Here is a 23,009-nt window from a genome sequence, read left to right on the forward strand (position 1 = left end):
TTGATATCAAGCCAAGGTCAGGTAGACCAAGAAAGACTGCAACCACAAATGCCAGAGGAATTGTTCGGGATACAAAGAAAAACCCACAGGTAACCTCAGGAGAAATACAGGCTACTCTGGAAAAAGATGATGTGGTTGTTTCAAGGGGTACAATATGACTATACTTGAACAAAAATGAGCTGCGTGGTTGAGTTGCCAGAAAGAAGCCTTTACTGTGCCAACACCACAAAAAAGCCTTGAAACACCTCACAGCTGTAATGTGGAGTGACAAGACCAAAATAGAGCTTTATGGTCACAACTATAAGTGCTGTTTGGAGAGGTGTAAACAAGGCCTATAGTGACAAGAATGCCCTCCCCACTGTGATGTGTGAGCTCTAAAGGCATGGGGAATCTTGTGAAAACTGATGGCAAGATGAATGCAGCATGTTATCAGAAAATACTAGCAGACAATTTGCATTCTCCTGCATGAAAACTGCGTATGGGGCGCTCTTGGACTTTTCAGCATGGCAATGTCCCTAAGAACAAGGCCAAGTTGACCCTCCAGTGGTTAAAGCAGAAAAGGGTGAAGGTTCTAGAGTTACCATCACAGTCTCCTGACCTAATATCATCAAGCCCCTCTGGGGAAATCTCAAACATGCGATTCGTGCAAGAGTTTGCATGACCTGGAGGCATTTTGCCAAGACGAATGGGCAGCTCTACCACCTGCAAGAATTTGTTATTATTATAATATTATTATAATATATTACAAAAGAATGCACTGCACGAGTTAATGCTAAAGGGACAATACACTGTATTAAGAACTAAGGTGATACAGACTTTTGAACAGGGGTCATTTCATTTGTTTACTTGTTTTGTTTTATGATTGTGCCATTCTGGTATGGCCTACAGTTGAATAGGAATCCCATAAGAAATAAAAGAAATGTGTTTTGCCTGCTTACTCATGTTTTTTTTTTTAATGCTACATACTGTATATTAGCTATTCTCCAAAGGTATGCAAACTTTTGAGCACAACTGTACATGGATCAAAATTCAGCTGGTCCCTGCAGAATGGGCCAAATTTTGATCCATGTATGGCTGGCTTAAGAAATTAAAAGTTTTTGCTACCCCTGGAAGGGCATCCATCTACCGGGCACTAAAAATATAATTCTCAAAAATAAAAACTGCTTAGTTCTGTCTGGCAGACAATTCACTATCTGAACTGTTATTTGAACTACTTCAATAAACTTTAGCTGGGCCAAGCCTCTGGATCAGCCTTTTTCAACCTTCTTAATCCAAGGGAACCTCTAAAATAATTTGCAGGTCTTGAGAAACCCTTATAATCAACAATTCATTGGGTTCAATGAGACAAATGCCCTTCACATTGGTGGTCAGTAGGAGAAATGCAACTCTTGCAATCATGCTGCTGGCCTTGCCAAATGACATTGGCTGGGACCAGGCAGATGCTCTCAAATGGGAGGTCAATCACCCACAGATCAAGGAACCCCTGGCAACCTCTGGAGGAACCCTAAGGTTCAATGGAACCCTGGTTGAGAATGGCTGCTCTGGATGCTTCAGGTGTCTTAAAAGTTGATCTCTAGTACCTTTACTGCTGTGAAGAGAGATAGCACCCTATTAAGTAATGCTAGACTGTGTGTTTCATGAGAACCACACATTGAGAAGTAGGATACCAGTGGAACCAACTATGCACAAACCTGGTCGGGCTAGGGAATGGTGGTGGACAGGGGAGTAGGAGCTCTATCCTGCAGTCTCATGAAAGACATCAGGCCTAATTCAATAAGTTTTACCACCTGGAGGATTGTCTTTACTACAGGTGACCAGGAGTATGGTGAGAGGATGTTCAGGGCACTCTATGTTTCAGACACACCATATGTGCACGTATGGGGCAGAAGCAGAGTTGTGCAAGGGCTGTAGAGAGTAGTTTGGCTGGTGTGTTAGGCCTGAACAATCAACTGGTATAGGCGGCCCCGATGGATGATTCAGTTGCGATTGGAATCTGCCCACAGGTCCATCTCAGACCAATGTAACTATGTATATATCATACTTGGCCGATGCTCCTGAAAGCTGGAAATCACTAGGTAGACCCGCTACATCAGTGATCTCCACTTCTGGGTCTGGTGCTGAGTGGCTGGCCTGCTGCATTGTCAACACAGGAGGTTGGCACAGGCGCCATTCAAGGAATGGTTGCAATTTTTGAATGAATGAAAAACTCTCTCTGATTGGATGACATGGAGAGGCAGGACAGTAACATCATGCTCTACACCTTGTCCAGTCAGAGAATGCTTTGCATTCTTTCAGAAAAAATGCAAAGCATTCTCTGAATGGCACCCAAGCCAAGCACCAACCTCCTGTGTTCAGAATGCAGCAGGGCAGCCACTCAGTGCGGGACCTAGAAGCAAGTGGAGATCACTGGAGTAGTGGTGTATACTTTAGTGATTTTCTGATTCCAGGGACATTGGCCAGGTATGGTATATTCATAGTTACATTGGTCCACGCTGGACCAATGTAGCTACGTATAAAATATTCATAGAAATCTTCTTTACAGTGTAACTCCACTTTTGTTGAGAAAAAAAACCCTTCTGGGTGATTAATGTACTGTACATTGCAGGGAATTTAACAAACTTAATTACAGATTCCTACCATTTGTTATTCTGAAGAAATAGCTGTTTGTCTGTGTCCAAGTGCAAAATGCAAATGGCAGTGATTATATAATTATCAATCAGCTGCTGCACTTGCAGGGTTCTAATGAAGAAAGTGGCAGGGTCTGCATCTCTTTAGATGTGATTTCCCTTTGGAAGTATCCCAAAAAAAAAAAAAATTTTGTTGCAGGGGATGTCCAAAATATGACTTGTATCTTAGGGCAGGCTTCTGGGAAAATCAGTGAGCCAATCACACACGCAGAAAATGACATTTCTGGGGGACATTCTGTACAGCATCTGTGTGCAGAACACCTCCAGGTTGCCATATTGCATTTTACAGAAGATTACAGTGGCTGCAGATTAAAAAGAAAAAGTTATTTTTAATAACATTAAATTACAATATGACTTTTGTTGCAATTGTATACGCTATATTTTTTTTATTTGCAATTGTTTTTCCCTACAAAACTGGAGTTGCCCTCTAAGGTGGGACTCCATATGTGGTTTAGTTTTAGATACGTTGCAGGTCACTGTTTTGCCAGAGGATACATTATAAAAAGAAACAAAATAAACGAATAGCTAACAACATACTTGTTTCACAAGAGTCGTGAACCTCACAAACCAGCGCTGGAACCACGTCCCGGTTGAACTTTGAATTTCAATGAATTCGTCTAGTTGTTTTGGTGTCATAATATTGGAGACCTGGTAAAGAAAATACAGAGAACAGTTTGATAAATGGATTTTTCCATCACGTGTCCAAGTCTGCAGCTGGATCCACCTAGATATTTCCAGGGCTGATCACACAAACCGAATCTGGGGCACATGAGCAGCTTTTTAATACTCCTCACTGCCAGCAGCAGGAAAGCAAAGATGTAGAATGCAGCCAGCAAAGCCTTTCTTGTTTCTTGCAAAGCCAGCTGTACAGACAGTTGGGAGTTTAGGTGATACCGTTCATTGGCTAATTTGACTTATTAAAGATGCAAGATTTCGGGGAACTCAGATTCCTTCATCAGGCTTTATACATTTCTGAAAAATAGTTCTGAATCCCACATATTTATAATATATAAGTTTCACAGTTAGTTTTCAGAAATATATAAAGCCTGACAAAGATCTGCGTTACGCCAAAACATCTTTAATAACTCCAATTAGCCAATGAGGGGTATCGCTAGCGTTGTCACATTTTCTTCAAGTCAAACCTGAACACTTTAGTGGCGCACAGCAGTTAATATTTTTTATATGAACTATGCATATATTTTGCAATTAAATAACATTTCTTAAATGAAGTTAAGCACAAGAGTCCCCAGTTACATCTGAGTCCACAGAGTTCCCCATTTACATCTGAGTCCACAGAGTTCCCCATTTACATCTGAGTCCACAGAGTTCCCCATTTACATCTGAGTCCACAGAGTTCCCCTTTTACATCTGAGTCCACAGAGTTCCCCATTTACATCTGAGTCCACAGAGTTCCCTTTTACATCTGAGTCCACAGAGTTCCCTTTTACATCTGAATCCACAGAGTTCCCCTTTTACATCAGAGATCTTTTACACTGGGGGACGACGACGACGACTCTGCAGACTCTGATGTAAGGGAGAACTCTGGGGACTCTGACATAAGGGATACTTGGGAACCCTGATTTAAGGAAGAACACTGAGAACTCTGATGTAAAGAGGAACACTGGCCTCGGGTATAAAGGGGAACTCTGATGTAAAGAGGAACACTGGCCTCGGGTATAAAGGGGAACTCTGATGTAAGGGGTGCTCTGAGAACCCTGATTTATCTTTGTTTACTCACTCAGAGGGAGGAGAGAGGTGCTCACTCACCCTTTGGCAGTCAGCTCCTCTCATCCAGATGTAGCTGAGGCTGCTGGACTTCAGATTTCCGGCCCCCGCTTTCCTTTTCTGAAGCACAGCACCAGAGATTTGAGTGTGGGCAGACACAGAGGGGTAGGGGTGGGAGGAAGAGGAGCAGATTAAGCCCTCTCTCCTCTCCTGTGTGTGTGGGGGGAGGGGGGATTGATAGTGATGGCTTTGGGCAGCGTGAAAGAGAGCATAACATACACTCTCAGCTTACACAACTGCAGCCAGAAACCTTGCTGGGAAGCCACAGTCTGATCTGAATAATGCGTCCAGGTTTCAGTCAGTCTGAAACCCGGACGCATGATTTAAAAATCCAAACTGAAAGTCATCTGACTGTCGTGTAGTATCAGTGTGAACCCAGCCTGCTTTAAGCTATACCTAGGGTTGCCACCTCTTGGAGGGGAAACCCATGCTGTTTTTTATTTAAAATTTGTCGTGGAGTTCCCCCTCAAGATCAAAGCACAAGTCGCATGCCAAAGTCAGATCAGGCAAGATGGCGATCTGACTTTGATCGGACTTCAATGATATTCAATGGGCTGAAGTAGGATCAACGTCGGACCAAAGTAGTGCAGGGAGCATTTTCAATGTCGGAACCAACCAGTTAAGACGGCTCCCATAGGGAAACATTGATTTTCACATGTCATGTGACATGTGCTCCCAATGTTGGAGCGTTTGTTACACTAGTGTGAACCCGGCCTAAACCCCAAAAAAATAAATAAAATGTATTATATTACAGCTTACCAATTCTTAGAAGTGGTGGATATGCTACTTTTTATTTTATTCGTTTTTTTTTTCTTCTCAATTTCACCTTGTGATCCAGCCAGTAAGTCTGTTATTTTTCAACCTCCTTTAACCATTTGCCAACCACCTAACTGGGAATGTATGTCATGATTTTGACATTAACTACTTACGGACCACCCGCCGTCATTATACGCCAGCTGTTTGACATTGAATACTGGAGTTATGGCAGCTGATAGCCGCGAGATCACTTTTATCAGCGTCGGTAGAGGTGCCCCCCCCCCTCCTGCCACTCCCAGGTGGTCTCTGCTGCTTACTGAGCCATCGATAGCGGCAGAGACAATCAGTCCTTTCCCCTCTGAGGCATGGAGTTGAGTGAGGGAAAGATGGCCCCAACTGGACTCCATACCATTGGATGATGGAATGGACGTCAACCGTCACTTCCGCCCAATGGTCTTAAAGGGGAAGAAAAAAAAAGACATTTATTTATTTATTTATTATTGCTTTTAAAGCGGTTTTGTACAGAAAATTGCAAGTTCATCTTATTCAAATGGCTTTGGAACATAGATGCAGTTATGACCATTGAAATAAAATAATATGCAGTATTTACCTTTTATTTTTAATGTTTATGCCGACTTCCGGGCTCTCCTCCCGTGGGAGTAGGCGTGTTTATCGGCTTCGCAATGGTCCCTGGGAACTTTTTTAGCTATTTCCCAGGAATCAGTGGGGGACACAGTCATGCCGAAATCTCGTGAGATTTCGGAAGGAGGACGCCGGTCACGTGACGAGGGCATGTCCGAAATTGCCATTTTGAAAGTGGGCAGGCAGCTCTATCTGCCATTACCACCATAGCACAGGAGGCAAGAGGAAGGAAAACAAAGAGGACACTCAATGAGCATGTGCGAGATGGAGCGGTGGATGCTGGGAGCTCAGCGTCATCGCATCCAGGAAGTAAATGCCTGTGGGCTTCAAACGCCCACAGTGAAAATGGAAACCGCCGGACTGTTTTTTTAAAAGTTTTCCTTAGCAATGAAATCGTCACGCCGGGAGTTAAAAAGACGCAGATCGTGACTGCAAAGACACCGTAGGAATCGCCCACCAGTGACACAGGTAAAAAAAAAAAAAATGGCAGCGGAATCCCGCTTTAAGTGTAAATGTGAGATCTGAGGTCTTTTTGAGCCCAGATCTCACATTAAAGAGGTCCTGTCATGCTTTTTTTCTATTACAAGGGATGTTTTCAATAAAAGTGACCTAATTTTATTTTTTTTAAAAGATAGTGTAAAAAAAAAAAAAAAATAGTAAAATAAATAAGAAAGAAAAATATAAAATGTGCCATTCCACCGAGCTCACGAGCAGAAGGTTGGTTGACCTACATATGAAAACGGTGTTCAAACCACACATGTGAGGTATTGCTGCGATCGTCAGAGCGAGAGAAATACTTCTAGCACTAGACCTCCTCTGTAACTCTAACTTGGTAACCGTTAAAAAAATAATTTAAAGCGTCGCCTATGGAGATTTTTAGGTACCGTAGTTTGTCGCCATTCCACGACTGCGTGCAATTATAAAGTGTGACATGTTTGGCATCTATTTACTTAGCGTAACATTATCTTTCAGATTATATTAAAAAATTGGGCTAACATTGCTGTTTTGTTTCTTTAACATTTATGAAGGTGTCCCTTTCCCCAAAAAGTTGCGTTTAAAACATTGCTGCACAAATACTGTGTGACATAAAATATTGCAACAATCGCCATTTTGCCTCTGTAACTCAAAACTGGTAACCTGTAGAAATGTTTAAATGTCGCCTATGGAGATTTTTAAGGGTCAAAGTTTGTCGCCATTCCACAAGCAGGTGTAATTTTGAAGCATGACATGTTGGATATTAATTTACTCGGCGTAACATTATCTTTCACAATATAGAAAGAAATTGGGCTAACTTTACTGTTGCCTTATTTTTTCATTAAAAATTTCATTTTTTCCCAAAAAATTGTGCTTCTAAGACCGCTGCGCAAAAATATGGTGTGAAAAAGTATTGCAACGACCGCCATTTTATTCTCTAGGGTGTCTGAAAAAAAAAATATCTATCTATCTATATCTATCTATATCTATCTATATCTATCTATATCTATCTATCTCTATCTATATCTATATCTATCTATATCTATCTATCTCTATCTATATCTATATCTATCTATATCTATCTATCTATCTATCTATCTATCTATCTATCTATCTATCTATCTATCTATCTATCTATCTATCTATCTATCTATCTATCTATATATATATATATATATATATATATATATATATATATATATATGTTTGGGGGTTAATTTTCTAGCAAAAAAAAAAAATGATTTTAACTTGTAAATAACAAGTTTGAAAAATAGGCCTGGTCCTTTAGTAGTTAAATACTGGAGTTATGACTGCAGCTAGATGCTGTAACCCCAGTCTCGTTTTTTTCCCTTAGGCGGCTGGCTTTCCGATAAAAGTGATCCCCACGGTGGATTTGCACCAAAATCCTTTTTAAAAGCGGAAGGTGCCCCCCCCCCCAACTCCCCCGCCGCTGCCAGGTGGTCCCTGGGCTAACGTTACCAAACAGTAGCTCCCAGAACCATCCGGCGCTGGAAGTTTCTTCACATAGAGATAAGCAATGCCAAGATTGCCACTGCTCATCTCTATGTCCTTGATGTTGACGCCACTCCGGTTCTTGGGCTATGCAAACATTTTGAATTTTTTTTTCCTTAAGGCAAAAGATCTTTTTTTTAATCTTTTGCTGTGAAGGTAACACAAAAGGTAATACAATTACTAAAAAACAACAAAACATTTTTTTAAAGTGCCCCTATCCCTCACGCACAGTAGGGAATGCATATATGTCATGCACACATATGTAAACAGTGTTTGTACCACACATGTGAGGAATCGCCGCAAACCTAGCAATAATTTTAGCACTAGACCTTCTCTGTAACTATAAACTGGTAACGTGTAGAAATTTGTAAAGCGCCACCTATGGAGATTTTTACGTACCGCAGTTTGGCGCCATTCCACGAGCGTGTACAATTTTAAAGCATGACATGTTGGGTATTAATTTACTTAGCGTAACATCATCTTTCACATTATACAAAAATAATTTGGGAATATATTATGTTTTGTGCTTTTTCTTTTATTCATTAAAGTGTATTTTTTCCTTACTTTTGAAAGACCGCTGAGCAAAATTTGTGTGACATAAAAAAATTGCAATGCCATTTTATTCTCTAGATCTCTGCTAAAAAAAATAAAATAAAAAAAAAATGTTTGGGGGGTTCTAAGCAATTTTCTAGGTAAAAAAAAATAAAATAAATCAGATTTTTACTTGTAAACAAAAAATGTCAGGAAAAGGCTGGGTCTTTAAGTGGTTAATAGAGCAAGCTGTGCAGAAAAAATGGCAGTTAGGGGATTGAGACAAAGCATTTAACACTGACAATAGTCAGCTCTTATTCATATATAAGAAACCTTCATCCAAAAAGGAAAAAAAACTGTTTGCTGTAGCTGCCTAAAAGGTGATAGCCGGAGCTCGACTTTAATTTGTTAGTTAAAGTGAATGTAAACCCAATTCATGAAATTTGAGCTGGGCACATATATCTGCAGTGTTTTCTTATCTATCTTCAAAGTCCTAAGTCTAGTGTCTTTCTCCTGCTCCGTGATCAGCATGACAACTGTGATAAAACCTGCCTGAAATTTGTGTCAAGATAGGTGCTAGTAATAGATTAGCAGAGAGCTGGTCTATTCACAGCACAGCTCTGCATTGTTTCTTCCTTTGTCTGCCTATGTGGAGAGTGGGGTGTGTCTTTCCACCAATCAACTCTTTCACAGTGTATGGCAAGAATCCACACCCACGGGTGAATCAGGAAGAGAAAATTCTAACAGGACGTGCATCTTCTAAAGGTATTTTAAGGTATATAAAGTGTAAACATTTAAAATGTAAAACCTATGTAGGGAGATTTGTTTCATCTCTGTGTATCATTTGAGGCTGTTCACTTCACTGGTTATATGTGAGGGTTTACATCCACTTTAAAGTGGTTGTAAACCCTTACAAACCACTTTGACCTACAGGTAAGCCTAGATTAAGGCTTACCTGTAGGTCCAAGCAATATCTCCTAAACCTATATGTTTTAGGAGATATTTGCCCCGAAAACGGGGACAGCGGCGCGCAGGCGCACTGAGCGCGTCATTCTGCATGCGCGGGAGTGACGTCATCGCGGCTTCGCCGAATGACAGCGGCAGAGCTGCGAGACCCCACCAACAAGATGGATGCGGCGGACTACAGGGGACAGCGGTGACTTCGCTGGCTCCTGTGTCAGGTAAGTGACACATAATGGGCTACTATGCGATGCATAGTAGTCCATTATGCTTTGCCTTTGCAGGGAATGAAAGAGGAAGTAAACTCATCAGGGTTTACTTCCTCTTTAAGTCCACCTAAATCTGCTAGTCCATCTAACACTACCCTCTCCCCAGACTAATGCCCTGTACATATGGTCGGAATTTAAGCGATCCGATTTTGTTGTCGGAAAATTTTAGATCCTGCTCTCAAACTTTGTGTGTCGGAAATTCAGACAGAAAAAGTCAGATGGAGCCCACACACGATAAAATTTTCTGAAAACAAGATCTGATCGCATATTTTCCGTCGGAAAGTCGGACCGTACAGGGCATAACAATGCTGCTGTCCAAGTCTCAATTGCTCCTCCATCCAGAATGGAGACACTTTAAGCCCTTGTACACACGGTCGGACATTCCGACAACAAAATCCGTCGGATTTTGTCCGAAACTGGTGTTGCATACACACGGTCGGACAAAGTTGTCGGAAAATCCGATCGTTCGTAGCGTGATGACGTTATTTAGTTACGACGGGACTACGTTCAGGCTAGTAGCCAATAGCTTTGGTCTAGGAATTTGATCTGAGCATGCGCGGCACTTTGTCCGTCGGAGTAGGCTACACATGATCGGAGTATGTCCGATCGGAGCATTTTGTCGGAAAATTTTACCGGCAAGTTGGAAAAGTTGGTCCGTCGGATATTCTGACGGAAACAGTCCGATGGAGACCACACACAGTCGGAATATCCGACAAAACAGTCCGATAGGACACATTCCGTCGGAATCTCCGACTGTGTGTACAAGGGCTAAGAGCCACACAGTGCCCTTACCATGCCATTTCCATGGTGTGTTCCCATATGTGGGAAATGCACACATTTGTGTATTTCACTCTCATAAACATATCATTGACTTTGTAGATTAAGCATATTTTGCAGATTCCTGTGTGACCCTTCCCCAGTTGTAGGGAGCACTTATGGAAACCAGGTTATCAGACCCCTTAGGTTGTATAGACTGTTATGGAGGCAGTTCAGAATTTGTTGATCCCACAAGAACATAGCCTCTACATTGCCCCTATATGGTTCCTCCATTCATGGTAAGTCACTGTTCTGTCCCACCTATTTATATCAGCTTATTTTCTGATGTATGTGGACAACTAGTGGCAGCTTTGGGCCACTACAACTTGTACCAATAGGTACACCATTCAGCTACACCCAGCCAGAGCTGTCATCCTCTCAGTAGGGGCTGGATGGGGCACCTGTGGCCTCCCCCTGTAGCTAAATGCCAGAGCCCAAGGCATCATTCTAAACACCCTGTGCATTGGGCCTTCGATATTTCTTAGGAGAAGGCTTAATGACCAATTGCAAGAATTTCTGTACAATTGCAGATTAAGTCTGTCCCAATAAAAAAGGCCCAGTGCAAAAAGTCCCACTTATAAATCTTTAACCCTTTGTTAAGATAGTGTTTAAATCCAGTTTACAACTGATAGTGAGATCTACCAGCACAGTAGAGACAGGGTGACAAAACCAGCCTCTTCATAAAAAAAGAGAACTGCAGCTCTCAGCGGGTAGGTGGGCCCGCCAGGCCCGTTCATTATAATGACAGGTCACCGGCATACTATGTCCTGCAATTATTACCACAGGTAATCTCTAACTGTGTAGAAAATTGAGAATAGGTGCGGCAAACTGTCATTATAGTGAACGGGCCTGGCAGCTGCACCTACCCGCTGAGAGTTGCCTCAGGAACTGCTGCTACAATTCACACTGGCCCTAATCGCCGGTGTGAATGTAGCCTATGTATGTGCTGTGAGGGGAGGTGGGGGAGTTGTGGGAGGAGGATATTTGGGGGGCCCAATTTAAATCTGTGGGGCCACAGCCCAGCCCAGGACACCCCTAGATCTGGTCATGCAGCATTTACTTACCTGGTGCCCCTACTGTCATTGCTATTGTACACATGGTAGCCCCCGACATCCTTCCAGGCATGCATTTTCCTGGCTTGTCAATGTAAGCTGCCATGGCTGCTATGTTTACATGGCATCCCCAGCATTCCAACAGACGTGCATGGGCTGGGCTTGTCTGTGTCTTGCACAACATCCCCAGTGTCATTCCAGGTGGGCCTGGGCCACATGCTAGACTCTCTGGGGCCGCATGCAGCCTGCAGACTACAGATTGGTCACCCCTGCTTTAAAAACTTTTGCATTTGAAGATATTTCCATGTCAACATGAAATGCTTACTGTAAAAACTTTTTCTGGTTCTCCTTTAGCTCTCATATTAGTGTCATGAATCTTCTTCAGTATCATCCAAGCTTCATCATGTTTTCCTGTCTGTACGAGAACCCAAAGAAAACGAATACAGTTACAGGTTTTCTTTACATTTTGTAATAACTCTTTATTTTTACTGTGAGATAGAGTGGAGATAGAAAGACTCGGTGACCAACATCACTGAAAATGAAAGTAAAAGAAAATCCCAAAATCCCAAATCTTGGGTTGTCACCAGAGCAGGAATATATGGGAAATCTTCCAATGGGAACACTAGTTCTAGTGACTACCAAGGATTTACCTTCAGATCACTTTGGAGGAATTTCCTTTGATTTCAGATTCTGGATAGTTTTTGGGCAAACGGTTCGGGCCAAGCAAAAGTTTGTCCCGAACTTTGCCTGTTCTGGTGTTCGGAGAACACCCAAATTTTCTTTGCATTTGGCGGGCTGTTCACCGAACGCACAGTCAATATATTATCAAGGAGTGGGGACGGGAAGCCGACGACCCTGTCCTTAACAACGGATGAGTCATCAGCTGTCAGCGGGGAAGCCAGTCATGATGAGGTGACGTTCACAGGTGGCCCCACCCCTTGCTTTTATAAGTAATGTCAAACGACAAAGCCTGCAGTAGGCGATTAGCCTTCATTGATTGCAAAGCGTTTTTTTCCAGTTGCCCAGTCAGTGGTGGCGGGCATCGGCTCTACATCGGAGGACATAATTTATTTTATTTTTTTTACATTTTCTTAATAAAAGAATTGTCAAAAACCTGTCTAATCTTTTTATTTATTATTGACACTTTTTTTGGTGAAGTAGGGGTACGCTGTACTACATACCCATTCACATATGGGGGGTAGGGATCCGGGGGACCCCTTGTTAAAGGGGACTTCCAGATTCCAATAAGTCCCCTGCCTGCAGACCCACACAACCACAGCCCAAGAGGACAAGGTGCTTTGGGGTGGGGCGGGCAGAGCCCCTCTGCCCCAAAGCACCCACCCCCCCATGTTGAGGGCATGCGGCCTGGTCTAGTTCAAGAGGGGGGCTGCTTGCTAATGTTTTATTTTATTTTTTTGGCCTGGGCTTTTTTATTCATTTTAAATAGCCAGGCAATTGCAACTGCAAGTTAATTTAAATGTAATTTCACTCGGTTTTTTTTCCCGTATGTGATTTTTGCTGCAGCAGGTTCTATACATGCTACAGATGCGCCACTTTACAGGCAGACTAAGGGGACCCCTCAGACACTATATTTAAAGGACATTTTAATTTGTATTGTTTCACTTTAAGCACTATTAAAATCACTGCTACTTTAAAAACGAAAGTTTTTAAAATAAAATTTTGCATTCATATATTTGTTCCCTAGGGCAGTAGCGGGGCCTCCATACCCTTTTTATGGCAAATTACTTGCATATAAGCCTTCAAAATGTTTTTTTTTTATTTCTCATGTTTGGCTCCCATAGACTTCAATGAAGTTCGCGGCTCGGGGCCCATCTCTAGTTGTAGATATGGGAAGTGATGGAAAAACCTCCCCAATGAGATATAGATGGCAAAAAAAAATGATTAGAGCCCTCCCTATAGCAAGGTACACATGGACTGAATATTGGCTGGTTCAGCAGGAACTGGCCTACTTTCAGTCTGTGTGTATTGCTGTCTGTTCTGCTTCCATCCAACAGTCATGCTGGAAAGCCAACATTCTATCCCTTGCGGCCAATGGCTGCCAGCACAGATCTGTATATTCTGGCGGGTGGAGTCCGGCTGTCAGAATACAACAGCGAGGCAGAAGAGATCCCTGCATCACACATCATTTGCATTGATGTGGGGGCTGTTTTTTTTATTTCATTCAACCCATCAATGTATACCCAGCTTTTACTCATTCAAAATGAAAAAAAAAAGTTGTGCCTTTTGTTCTACTTTTGGCTCTGTACACTTGTAAAAATGTCTGAACACTAGAAGAAAGAGTGGCAGTTATGACAGTAGCAGTTATGAAAGCTGGTCACATCTACATGGTTTTGGTCTGCCAGTTATGATACCTGAGTGGTCTGACACTCTACTTTCTATTTGCAGTCATTATGTATTTGTGATTCAGATCTGTTAAACCCTATTCATACGCAGCGTTCTTAGTGTACTGGGTATGAATAGGCATTTTCATTTTTTTCTGCTGTCTTTGACTTGACTTAATAAAGGTGAACTTCAGGAATTTATCCACTTCCTAAAATATGCTGGCCTACTATGGGTTAAGTCAAACAGGGTACATATCACCTCATGGAATTTTCTCTTTAATTTACAATTGACAGTTTTACAGAGTAGCAGGAGGACAGCTATCACTATACACCCAATTCTCTCACAGGAAAGACTCTACGTTCTCACACTCTGATCGCCCACCCCTCCCCTCTGCTCTCCATTCATAGAAAGATTTGTATTTTGTGAATTGGTTTACATAATACAATCTGTGATTGGGCAGAAGGAGGAGTGGGCGGAACACTCCATGCAATTCTACAGCTGCAGAGACCAGAAGGTCCAGCGTCAGAGCGCTGGAAGTATGGCAATAGCTGTACTCCCAGCCCTCAGTAACAATTTAAATTGTAAATGAAAGAGATATGTCCATGAGGTGGCATGCACCTTGAAGGACTTAACCCATAGTAACTCAGAACATTTTAGAAAATGGCTAAATTCCTGAGGTTCCGCTTTAAAAAAAACAGTTGCTAGTGCTATAAAAAATGGTTTAAAATACCTCCTGTACACTTTGGAAAACTATCATTTATTTACAACCTACTTCAGACCTTACTTTTATCTACTCTAGATTCTAATATCTAACACTAAAAATATACTTTATGATTAAGTAAAGAGTTATTTTATAAAATGAGTCTCACCGCATTACAATTTGGTATAGTTCAAAGATAAAGCCAACAAAAAAAACATTACCTCTAGTAAGAAGCGAGGGCTTTCCGGCATGAACTTTAGGGCAATAATAGAGGCTAAGCAGGGCAGGACACATATAATCACAAACACTCTCCAGCTGTGGAAGTGGTAGTGAGTTCCCATACTGAATCCCCATCCTAAAAAAATAAATAAATAAATAAGAAAAAAGATATAGTACATGGATAGCATCAATTGTATGGTTACCTAAAGTAATATTAAAGCTAAATTCTGTGAATTTAGCTACTTTGTAAAAACTGCAGGCATACCAGTCCTTGTAGACTTATCAGTATTATTCACGGGCAGGTTTATTGTGCTCCAGAAACAGCTTCCACGCGATTCACTGTGGTCTCAGTTCCTTTCAAGCAGAGTCATTGCCCATTCAAAGAAGCCTGTGTATTATGTAAATTCATTCACAAAATACAAAGGCTTCTGCGAATAGCCCATTGCAGAGGGGAGGGCATAGCTGTTGTGCGTGCTTGTCACCTCTCACTGTCAGAGTGTGTCATTAAGGCGTGCAATAAACCCATCACATATGTAATAGAGCTAGGTCCCAGAGGTGACATACACATAATTGGAATAAACTCATAGTGTGCCTTCACTTTTTGCAAAGTTCCTGAATTCATGAAATTAAGCTTTAAACCCTCAGGGGTTAACACATTGAACACAATAAATCAAATGATTCCCAGTAAACTATTTGTTAACAGTTTACACCTGTTGCAGTTTACAATGTTTAATGCTACTGGCTTCTGCTCTCTCAGTGTTTCTTCTCTGAACCTCCAGTCTTCGCAGGAAAGAGTTAACAGTCAACGGTACAGTCTCCAGTCAGTCTTTTAGCTTGGTAAAGGAAGGGGAGAAGAGGTGGGAGAAGCAGGGAAGTGCCTTGTTATCCTAGGTTATGGGGCTTTGTGTTTCTATTGATGCACACAGAAAAGACACAACTCTAGTCCCTGCATGCAAGAGTGGCTCCAAAGAAAACTGCAAAAGAAAGGAGCCACCCTCCTGAAACACGAAACCTGGGGCAGCAGCTTAAACTGGAACATAGACAAGGAATATAAAATGAAGAAGCTGCATAATCAGCGACTAAATCATCTTCTGAATGTACTTAAAAGTCTGAGGGTTTAATATCACAAAATCTGTTTTTCATTATTTTTGGTTTTTGCCTCAAAGGCAATTTATATTTTTTGCAATTAGCAGCAATGCGGTCAGCCAGCCATGCACACTCCTTCAGTTGGCCATTGGGCTACCTATCAGGTCTGCTGAAGTCAGAGCCAACTCAAGGAGTCCCCAGGCAATAAACTTTGCAACAGATTCAGAAAAAAAACATATTGGCTTAAAAAAATACAGTGGGGCTTTATACCAAATATACATTGTTGGGTTTACATACATTTTTAGAAGACAAATGGTGGCATTGTAGTGTAGCGTGGCCTGGTGTAGTGATAGGCTAACTCGTTTTTATTTGGCTCGGGCCATCCTTGTGGCATATTGAGTGATTCTTTGCATGGGGTACCCAGAGTTCCCCTGCTTGTAAGAGTGGAATACTAACACATCCCCCTTCTGGAACACCCAGGGCCAGGGTCAGCATGGTCTATTTTGAACCTGTGTCCTCTATCCAGCCCATTATACCTGTTTACATGCCTGTACTTATTCATCCCCGAGCAGAAGCGAATGCCTAGGAGTAGACTGCCATTGGTACAGGAATGCAAGAGTCCAGACCCTCAAAGGGTAATAACTTTACTGATGAATAGTGGTAGAACATTTCGTCATACAGGGTGATGACAACACATTGCTTAAAATTTTAGACCTGTGCCTCGCAGAGAGAGTGTCCTGGCGTTCCTCAAGATGAAGGATGCCATCAATCTTACCTCCCCAGTTTAGGAGTAGTCCTAGTGCTCTCCCTGAGACTCTCGCAGTAAGTTGGCACCAGGTTTCATCTCCCTTGCTAGTAAAGTCAAGACAACAACATAATTAATCCACTGTTTCCCGTTTATTGGTAGATTTTCTACCAGTTTTGGGAACTTCTTCCATTTATATTGGCCCTTGATGCCAATGGGTAGGTGCCAGAAGGCCTAGGCATGAAATATAATCTTAATTTTATGATTAAAGAATTCTAGCTTTAAAAATACATCTTTCAATTTTGCAAGCCAGGTTATCTGTCAATTGTCAGATATCAATGAATGCAAACAGTGCCATCCAACAAAACAGACCTCTAGCCTCAAACTTTTTGTTATAGTTTGGATAAAGAAAGCAATGGGTAAAATAGTTTATTTTTTTCAAGTTGTCTCTTTTGTTGCTTTGGGTCAGCATCTCTCAACAATTTTACCCCAGGATAACCCTTTAAATAATTTTCAGGTTTTTGGGAACCCCTGCTAAAATTCATTGGGGTTCAATGGGAAAAATACCCCTTACATTGGTGGTGAGTGAGTAGGCAGTCTGCTGTCTCCAGTTACCCCTTACATTGGTGGTGAGTGAGTAGGCAGTCTGCTGTCTCCAGTTACCCCTTACATTGGTGGTGAGTGAATAGGCAGTCTGTGGTCTCCAGTTACCCCTTACATTGGTGGTGAGTGAGTAGGCAGTCTGTTGTCTCCAGTTACCCCTTACATTGGTGGTGAGTGAGTAGGCAGTCTGTTGTCTCCAGTTACCCCTAACATTGGTGGTGAGTGAGTAGGCAGTCTGTTGTCTCCAGTTACCCCTTACATTGGTGGTGAGTGAGTAGGCAGTCTGTTGTCTCCAGTTACCCCTAACATTGGTGGTGAGTGAGTAGGCAGTCTGTTGTCTCCAGTTACCCCTTACATTGGTGGTGAGTGAGTAGGCAGTCTGCTGTCTCCAGTGCAGGCAGCACTCAACAGCAGCGACAATGCAGAGGAAGGGGAACCTGGTTCCTCTATGTTTTCCTGAGTCACTGGGGTAGCGATCCAATTGAATGCTGGATGCCCATGTGACTCTGACAGCCATCTAGGGTGTGACTGAATTTTTTTTTAGCACCCTGGTCCCTGGGTTAGGCACGCATTTTTGCAAAGTGGCTAGAGTAGGGAAAGAGCACCTGTTTGTCAGGGAAACTGATAGCAGCAAGGAAAGGTTCCAGACAAGTAGGGAATCACAATACTGTCCTGTAGCCTCCCCTTCGGTACCTGACCAGTCAGGCTGCATTCCATCCTCTGATAACAGATGCTGTCGGTGCATCTTCACCCGCTGAGTTTATCTGCAACCAGACTTCGTGTCTTTACTACGGCCACCCATGCTGCACCTACCCACAAGTGGGAAGAAGTATCCCCCTCTACAGTGGAGGTCAGAATGCTAACTTTACAGGCAGTTAGACAATTGGTGTAATGCAGCTGGCTCTGCCAAGTGGTGTTGGCCACAAAACTAAGCAGAGGTCAAACAGCCTAAATTAAAGGACCCCCTAGCAACATCTGGAGAAACCCTAGTGTTCCAAGAAATCCTGATTGAGAATCCTATGGTGGGTTGTGCCTCATTTTGTATGCTTTAGTTTTTTATATAACAACAAGGATGGAAGTATAGCTAATCAAGTCCTAGGGAAAGGCGAAAGTCTGTTATGTTTGCAGAAATGGGTGTTTGTACAAAAATTGCCAGTTTGCTTCAGCAGATCTACTCAACTCTTAGCTAGTCATGGCTGAAACTTTTTATCTACCTTGTTTGCCCGAAAATAAGACCTAGCGTGATTGTCGGACATGGCTGCAATATAAGCCCTACACCCCAAATAAGCCCTACCCTGTTTCCCTGAAAATAAGCCCTACCATTAAAATAAGACCTACAGGGTCTTTAACTTAACTACTTTAACTAGGGCTTATTTGGGGGGTAGGGCTTATATTGCAGCCATCACCGACAATCACGCTATGTCTTATTTTCGGGGAAACAGAGTAAATATCTGTAAAACATGTAAAATAGTTGCTTATTTGGAACAGCGACATCAGTTAAGTAATCAGAGGCATTATGTACAGTTACTAGATCTAAGAAGCATGCATTCCCCTTCAATACTTGCCATCCTTCACTTGTCCACTTACCATAGTGTGGGATAATGCTCCAAGCCATTGCCGATGCATAGATTGCTCCAATCATCCAAAACATGCAGAGCCAGCTTAAGTGCTCCCCCCTCTTCTCACGAGCCAGAAATTCAGAGAAATAGGCAAAGACAATGGGAAGGGACCCTCCAATACTGTGTAATAAAAGTGCATCATAAACAGGCATGTAACAAAAACTAACTTAAAAAAGGTAAAAAAAAATTGAAAAATTAAATACAAGATACATCACTGGAAATGTAAAACATATAATAGATCATAATTGCTACCTGTCCCCAAGACCCCCAAGAATTCAGTAGGAACAGATTTCCTTTATTCTGTAATAATTTACTGATATGTACTTGTATATTTTTTTTTTTTTGCAGAGTATTGTGTAGGTATCTGTAACTGTTATTGCATCTGGTTAGGTTTCAATGTACACCTGTTAGATTGCCTAGTAAACTATGTGGAACTGTGCCTCTCTAAAGGGTACTAGCCATGTACGCATTATAAGGACCAATATTCAATTTAAGAGTAAAGAGTAAGCGTAAAAGTATATAAGATACATACCAAAACTTAACACAACAAACATGTTATTCTCACCTTCTCTGTGCAGTGGTTTTGCACAGAGCAGCCCCAATCCTCCTCTTCTCTGGTCCCCCCGACTGGCCTTTTGCCCTGCCGAGTGCCCACCCTAGCAAGTGGCTTGCTATTTCAGGCTCGCCCCCTTCTCTCCTCCTCTTCTCATTGGCTGCTTTTGACAGCAGTGGCAGCCATTGGCTCCCACTGTTATCTCTAAGCCTACAAGGAGGAAGGAATCCGAGAGACACACTGCTCTCAAGCACATCACTGGATCGAGATCAGGCTCAAGTAAGTATTACTTATGTGGAGGATATTAGTTATCAGGAAAGGTTGCGAGCACTGAACTTATTCTCTCTGGAGAAGAGACGCTTGAGAAGGGATATGATATCAATATATAAATACCGTACTGGTGACCCCACAATAGGGATAAAACTTTTTTGCGGAAGGGAGTTTAACAAGACACGTGGCCACTCATTAAAATTTGAATAAAAGAGGTTTAACCTTAAACTACGTAGAGGATTTTTTACTGTAAGAGCGGCAAGGATGTGGAATTCCCTTCCACAGGCGGTGGTCTCAGCAGGGAGCATCGATAGTTTAAAAAAATATTATGCTGCGTACACACGACCAGACTTTCTGGCAGAAAAGTACCAACAGAATCATTTCATCGGATATTATGATCGTGTGTGGGCTTCATCTGACTTTTTTCTTCAAAAATTCTGATGGACCTGGAAATATAACATGTTCTAAATCTTTCTGACTGAATCAATTCCTATCGGGAAAACCGTTCTTCTGTATGCTATTCCAACGGACCAAATACGACGCAAGGCAGCTATTGGCTACTGGCTATTGAACATCCTTTTCTAGTCCCGCATCATTGCGACTTTGGTGTGATCATGTGTAGGCAAGTCCGCTCGGTCGGAACTTCATCAGTACTCCGTCGGAAAGACCGTCAGAGTTTATTCTGACGGAAAGTCCAGTTGTGTGTACGCTGCATTAGATACGTACCTTAACAACCGCAACATACAGGGATTTACAATGTAATATTGACATATAATCTTGATGGACTTCTGTCTTTTTTAACCTAACCTACTATGTAACTATATGTAAATAAGTATAAGGGGAAGCTGGTGGGGGGGAGTTGCACAGGTTTTTTACCTTAATGAAGAGAATGCATTAAGGTAAAAAATCTTCAGCCTTTAGAACCACTTTAACAAGTGTTCCCTACATACCAACATTGCATGGCAGATCTTCTTTGATAAATCTGCCAAGAAAGGCTACATGACAGACCATCTATTCCAACCAAAGCAGCCAAGTAATGCAATATACAACAGGTAAAATAAGTATTAAACATGTCACCTTTTTTCTAGGTAAATATATTTCTAAAATTGCTATTGACATGAAATTTTCACTACGTGTCGGTAACAACCCGTGCAATCCATACATACATAGAAACCAACACAAATAAGTTCAGAAATTAAGTTATGTGTAATAAAATGGAATGATACAGGGAAAAATTATTGGACACACGAAGAAAGGCATGGAAAGCCAAGACACCAGCTGAAATCTATCAGTACCGTATTTATCGGCGTATAATGCCGCGTACACACGACCGGACTTTTTGACAGCAAAGGTCCGACGGAACTAGTCCGTCAGACAATTCAATCTTGTGTGGGCTCCATCGGACCTTTGCTTGCCAAAAATCCAGCGGACTTTAGAAATAGAACATGTTTTAAATTTTTCCACCGGAACTCCACCGGACCAAAAAATCCATTCGTGTGTGTGCTAGTCCGACGGACAAAAACTGACGCTAGGGCAGCTATTGGCTACTGGCTATGAACTTCTTTATTCTAGTCCAGTCGTACGTCATCACGTTCCAATCCATCGGACTTTGGTGTGATTGTGTGTGGCCAAGTCCTTTCATTCGGAAAGGCCGTCGGCACTCCGCCAAAACTCCGACAGAAAGACCGCCGGACCTAGTCCCTCAAAGTCCGGTCGTGTGTACACGCACTTTTTTCCCCTTAAAATCGGGGGAAAATCGCGGGTGCGTGTTATATGCTGATACTCCGCGATTTCCACGCGTTTTTATGAGCTCTGGGCGGCTTACAACATGACAAAGTTCATCCAATCTAAAGCCTCGTACACATGATCAGATTTTTGGCAGGGAATTGTGTGATGATAGACTGTCTAAAAACCAAGCGTTAATACGCTCCATCAGACAATTGTTGGCCAACTTTCGGCCAACAAATGTTGGATGGCAGTCTATAGTAAATTTTTGCCGGACAACGGTCTGTTGTCAGATTTTCGTATCGTGTGTACAAAAGTCCAAAGTACAAACACGCATGCTCGCAATCAATGCTCACCAAACACGACATTAGTAGAAGGTGCCCAAAGGGTGGCGCTCAAGAGCTGAAATTCCACATAGTATGTGACTACGTTTGTGATTGTTGGCCGACAATTGTGTACCATTTGTATGCAAGACAATTTCCTGGCACACGCCCTTCGGACAAAAGTCTGGCACTTTGTCTGCTAACAATCCGATTGTGTGTATGAGGCTTAAGAGCAGTTCTCATTTTAATACCAGAATAAATATCAATAACAAATGGGCACATGATATTGCTGGCAAATATCATATTTGTATTTATGTTTTCATAATACATACATCCCTTAACCAAGTTAAAAAATATGGGTTTTAGTGCTTAAATCATCCATTCAAACACTTACCCAAATCCAGAAATAAGGCGGCAGAAAAGGAAGAGTCCATAGCCCTGGACGAAGGAGGACACAAATGAAAAGGCAGCATTGATGGTCAATGAGAAGAGGAGACATTTCTTCCTGCCCAGCTTGTCTGCCAGTCCACCCCAGACAAATGCACCCACCATCATTCCCAGGTATACTATTAAACCTGTTGGAGACATGAAAAGAAACAAAATCAGTCATAGTTTATGTGAAAGATAAATTCAGGTGAAGGTATCCACATAGGACTTCCTTTATTGCCATCTGTTTCCCTTAGGGCAAATTTGCCTTTAGTTCCTGTCCCACAGTCAAAACAGAAAGTGAGAGAAAATCCCTCCAAAGTGAGGGAATGCCTGGTTGTCACCAAAACTAGCATCCTCAGTGAAAGTGTTCTCCCCTAAGCTGGGGACAAGACGATGTTTAACATGTGAATATACACACATTCACAGATTCTCAACTCCTTTACCTAATCATCCTTTATGTATTAACCACTTAAGCACCGAGCCTCTTTTTGAGATTTGTTGTTTACAACTTAAAAACATTTTTTTTTGCTAGAAAATTACTTAAAACCCCCAAACATATACATATTTTTCTAACACCCTAGAGAATAAAATGGCGGTCATTGAGATACTTTCTGTCACACTGTATTTGCGCAGCGGTCTTACAAGCGCACTTTCTTTGTAAAAAAAATAAAAAATTTTAATTAAAAAATAAGACAACAGTAAAGTTAGCCCAATTTTTTTTTATATTGTGAAAGATAATGTTATGCCGAGTAAATTGATACCCAACATGTCAGGCTTCAAAATTGCGCCCGCTAGTGGAATGACGACAAACTTTTACCCTTAAAAATCTCCATAGGTGAAGTTTAAAAAATTCTTCAGGTTGGATGTTTTGAGTTACAGAGGAGGTTTAGGGCTAGAATTATTTCTCTCG

The 23,009-nt window shown here is 41.9% G+C and overlaps 1 protein-coding gene across 2 annotated transcripts in view; it reads right to left on the reverse strand.

The window, feature by feature from the left end:
• Window positions 1-23,009, reverse strand: part of SV2B (synaptic vesicle glycoprotein 2B) — a 246,500-nt gene that overhangs the window by 41,512 nt on the left and 181,979 nt on the right. For both annotated transcript variants that reach the window (XM_077472252.1, XM_077472251.1), the window contains exons 3-7: window positions 22,065-22,245; window positions 18,768-18,919; window positions 14,749-14,882; window positions 11,810-11,899; window positions 3,225-3,335 (exon numbers count right to left, since the gene is read on the reverse strand). In XM_077472252.1, coding sequence (XP_077328378.1) covers window positions 3,225-3,335; window positions 11,810-11,899; window positions 14,749-14,882; window positions 18,768-18,919; window positions 22,065-22,245 — 668 coding nt within the window. The remainder of the gene's footprint in view (window positions 1-3,224; window positions 3,336-11,809; window positions 11,900-14,748; window positions 14,883-18,767; window positions 18,920-22,064; window positions 22,246-23,009) is intronic.

This window comes from Lithobates pipiens, unplaced genomic scaffold (assembly GCF_037356315.1).
Source record: "Lithobates pipiens isolate NorthernLeopardFrog02 unplaced genomic scaffold, aLitPip1_a1.2 Scaffold_8, whole genome shotgun sequence".
In the NCBI taxonomy this organism is placed as follows: Eukaryota; Metazoa; Chordata; class Amphibia; order Anura; family Ranidae; genus Lithobates; species Lithobates pipiens.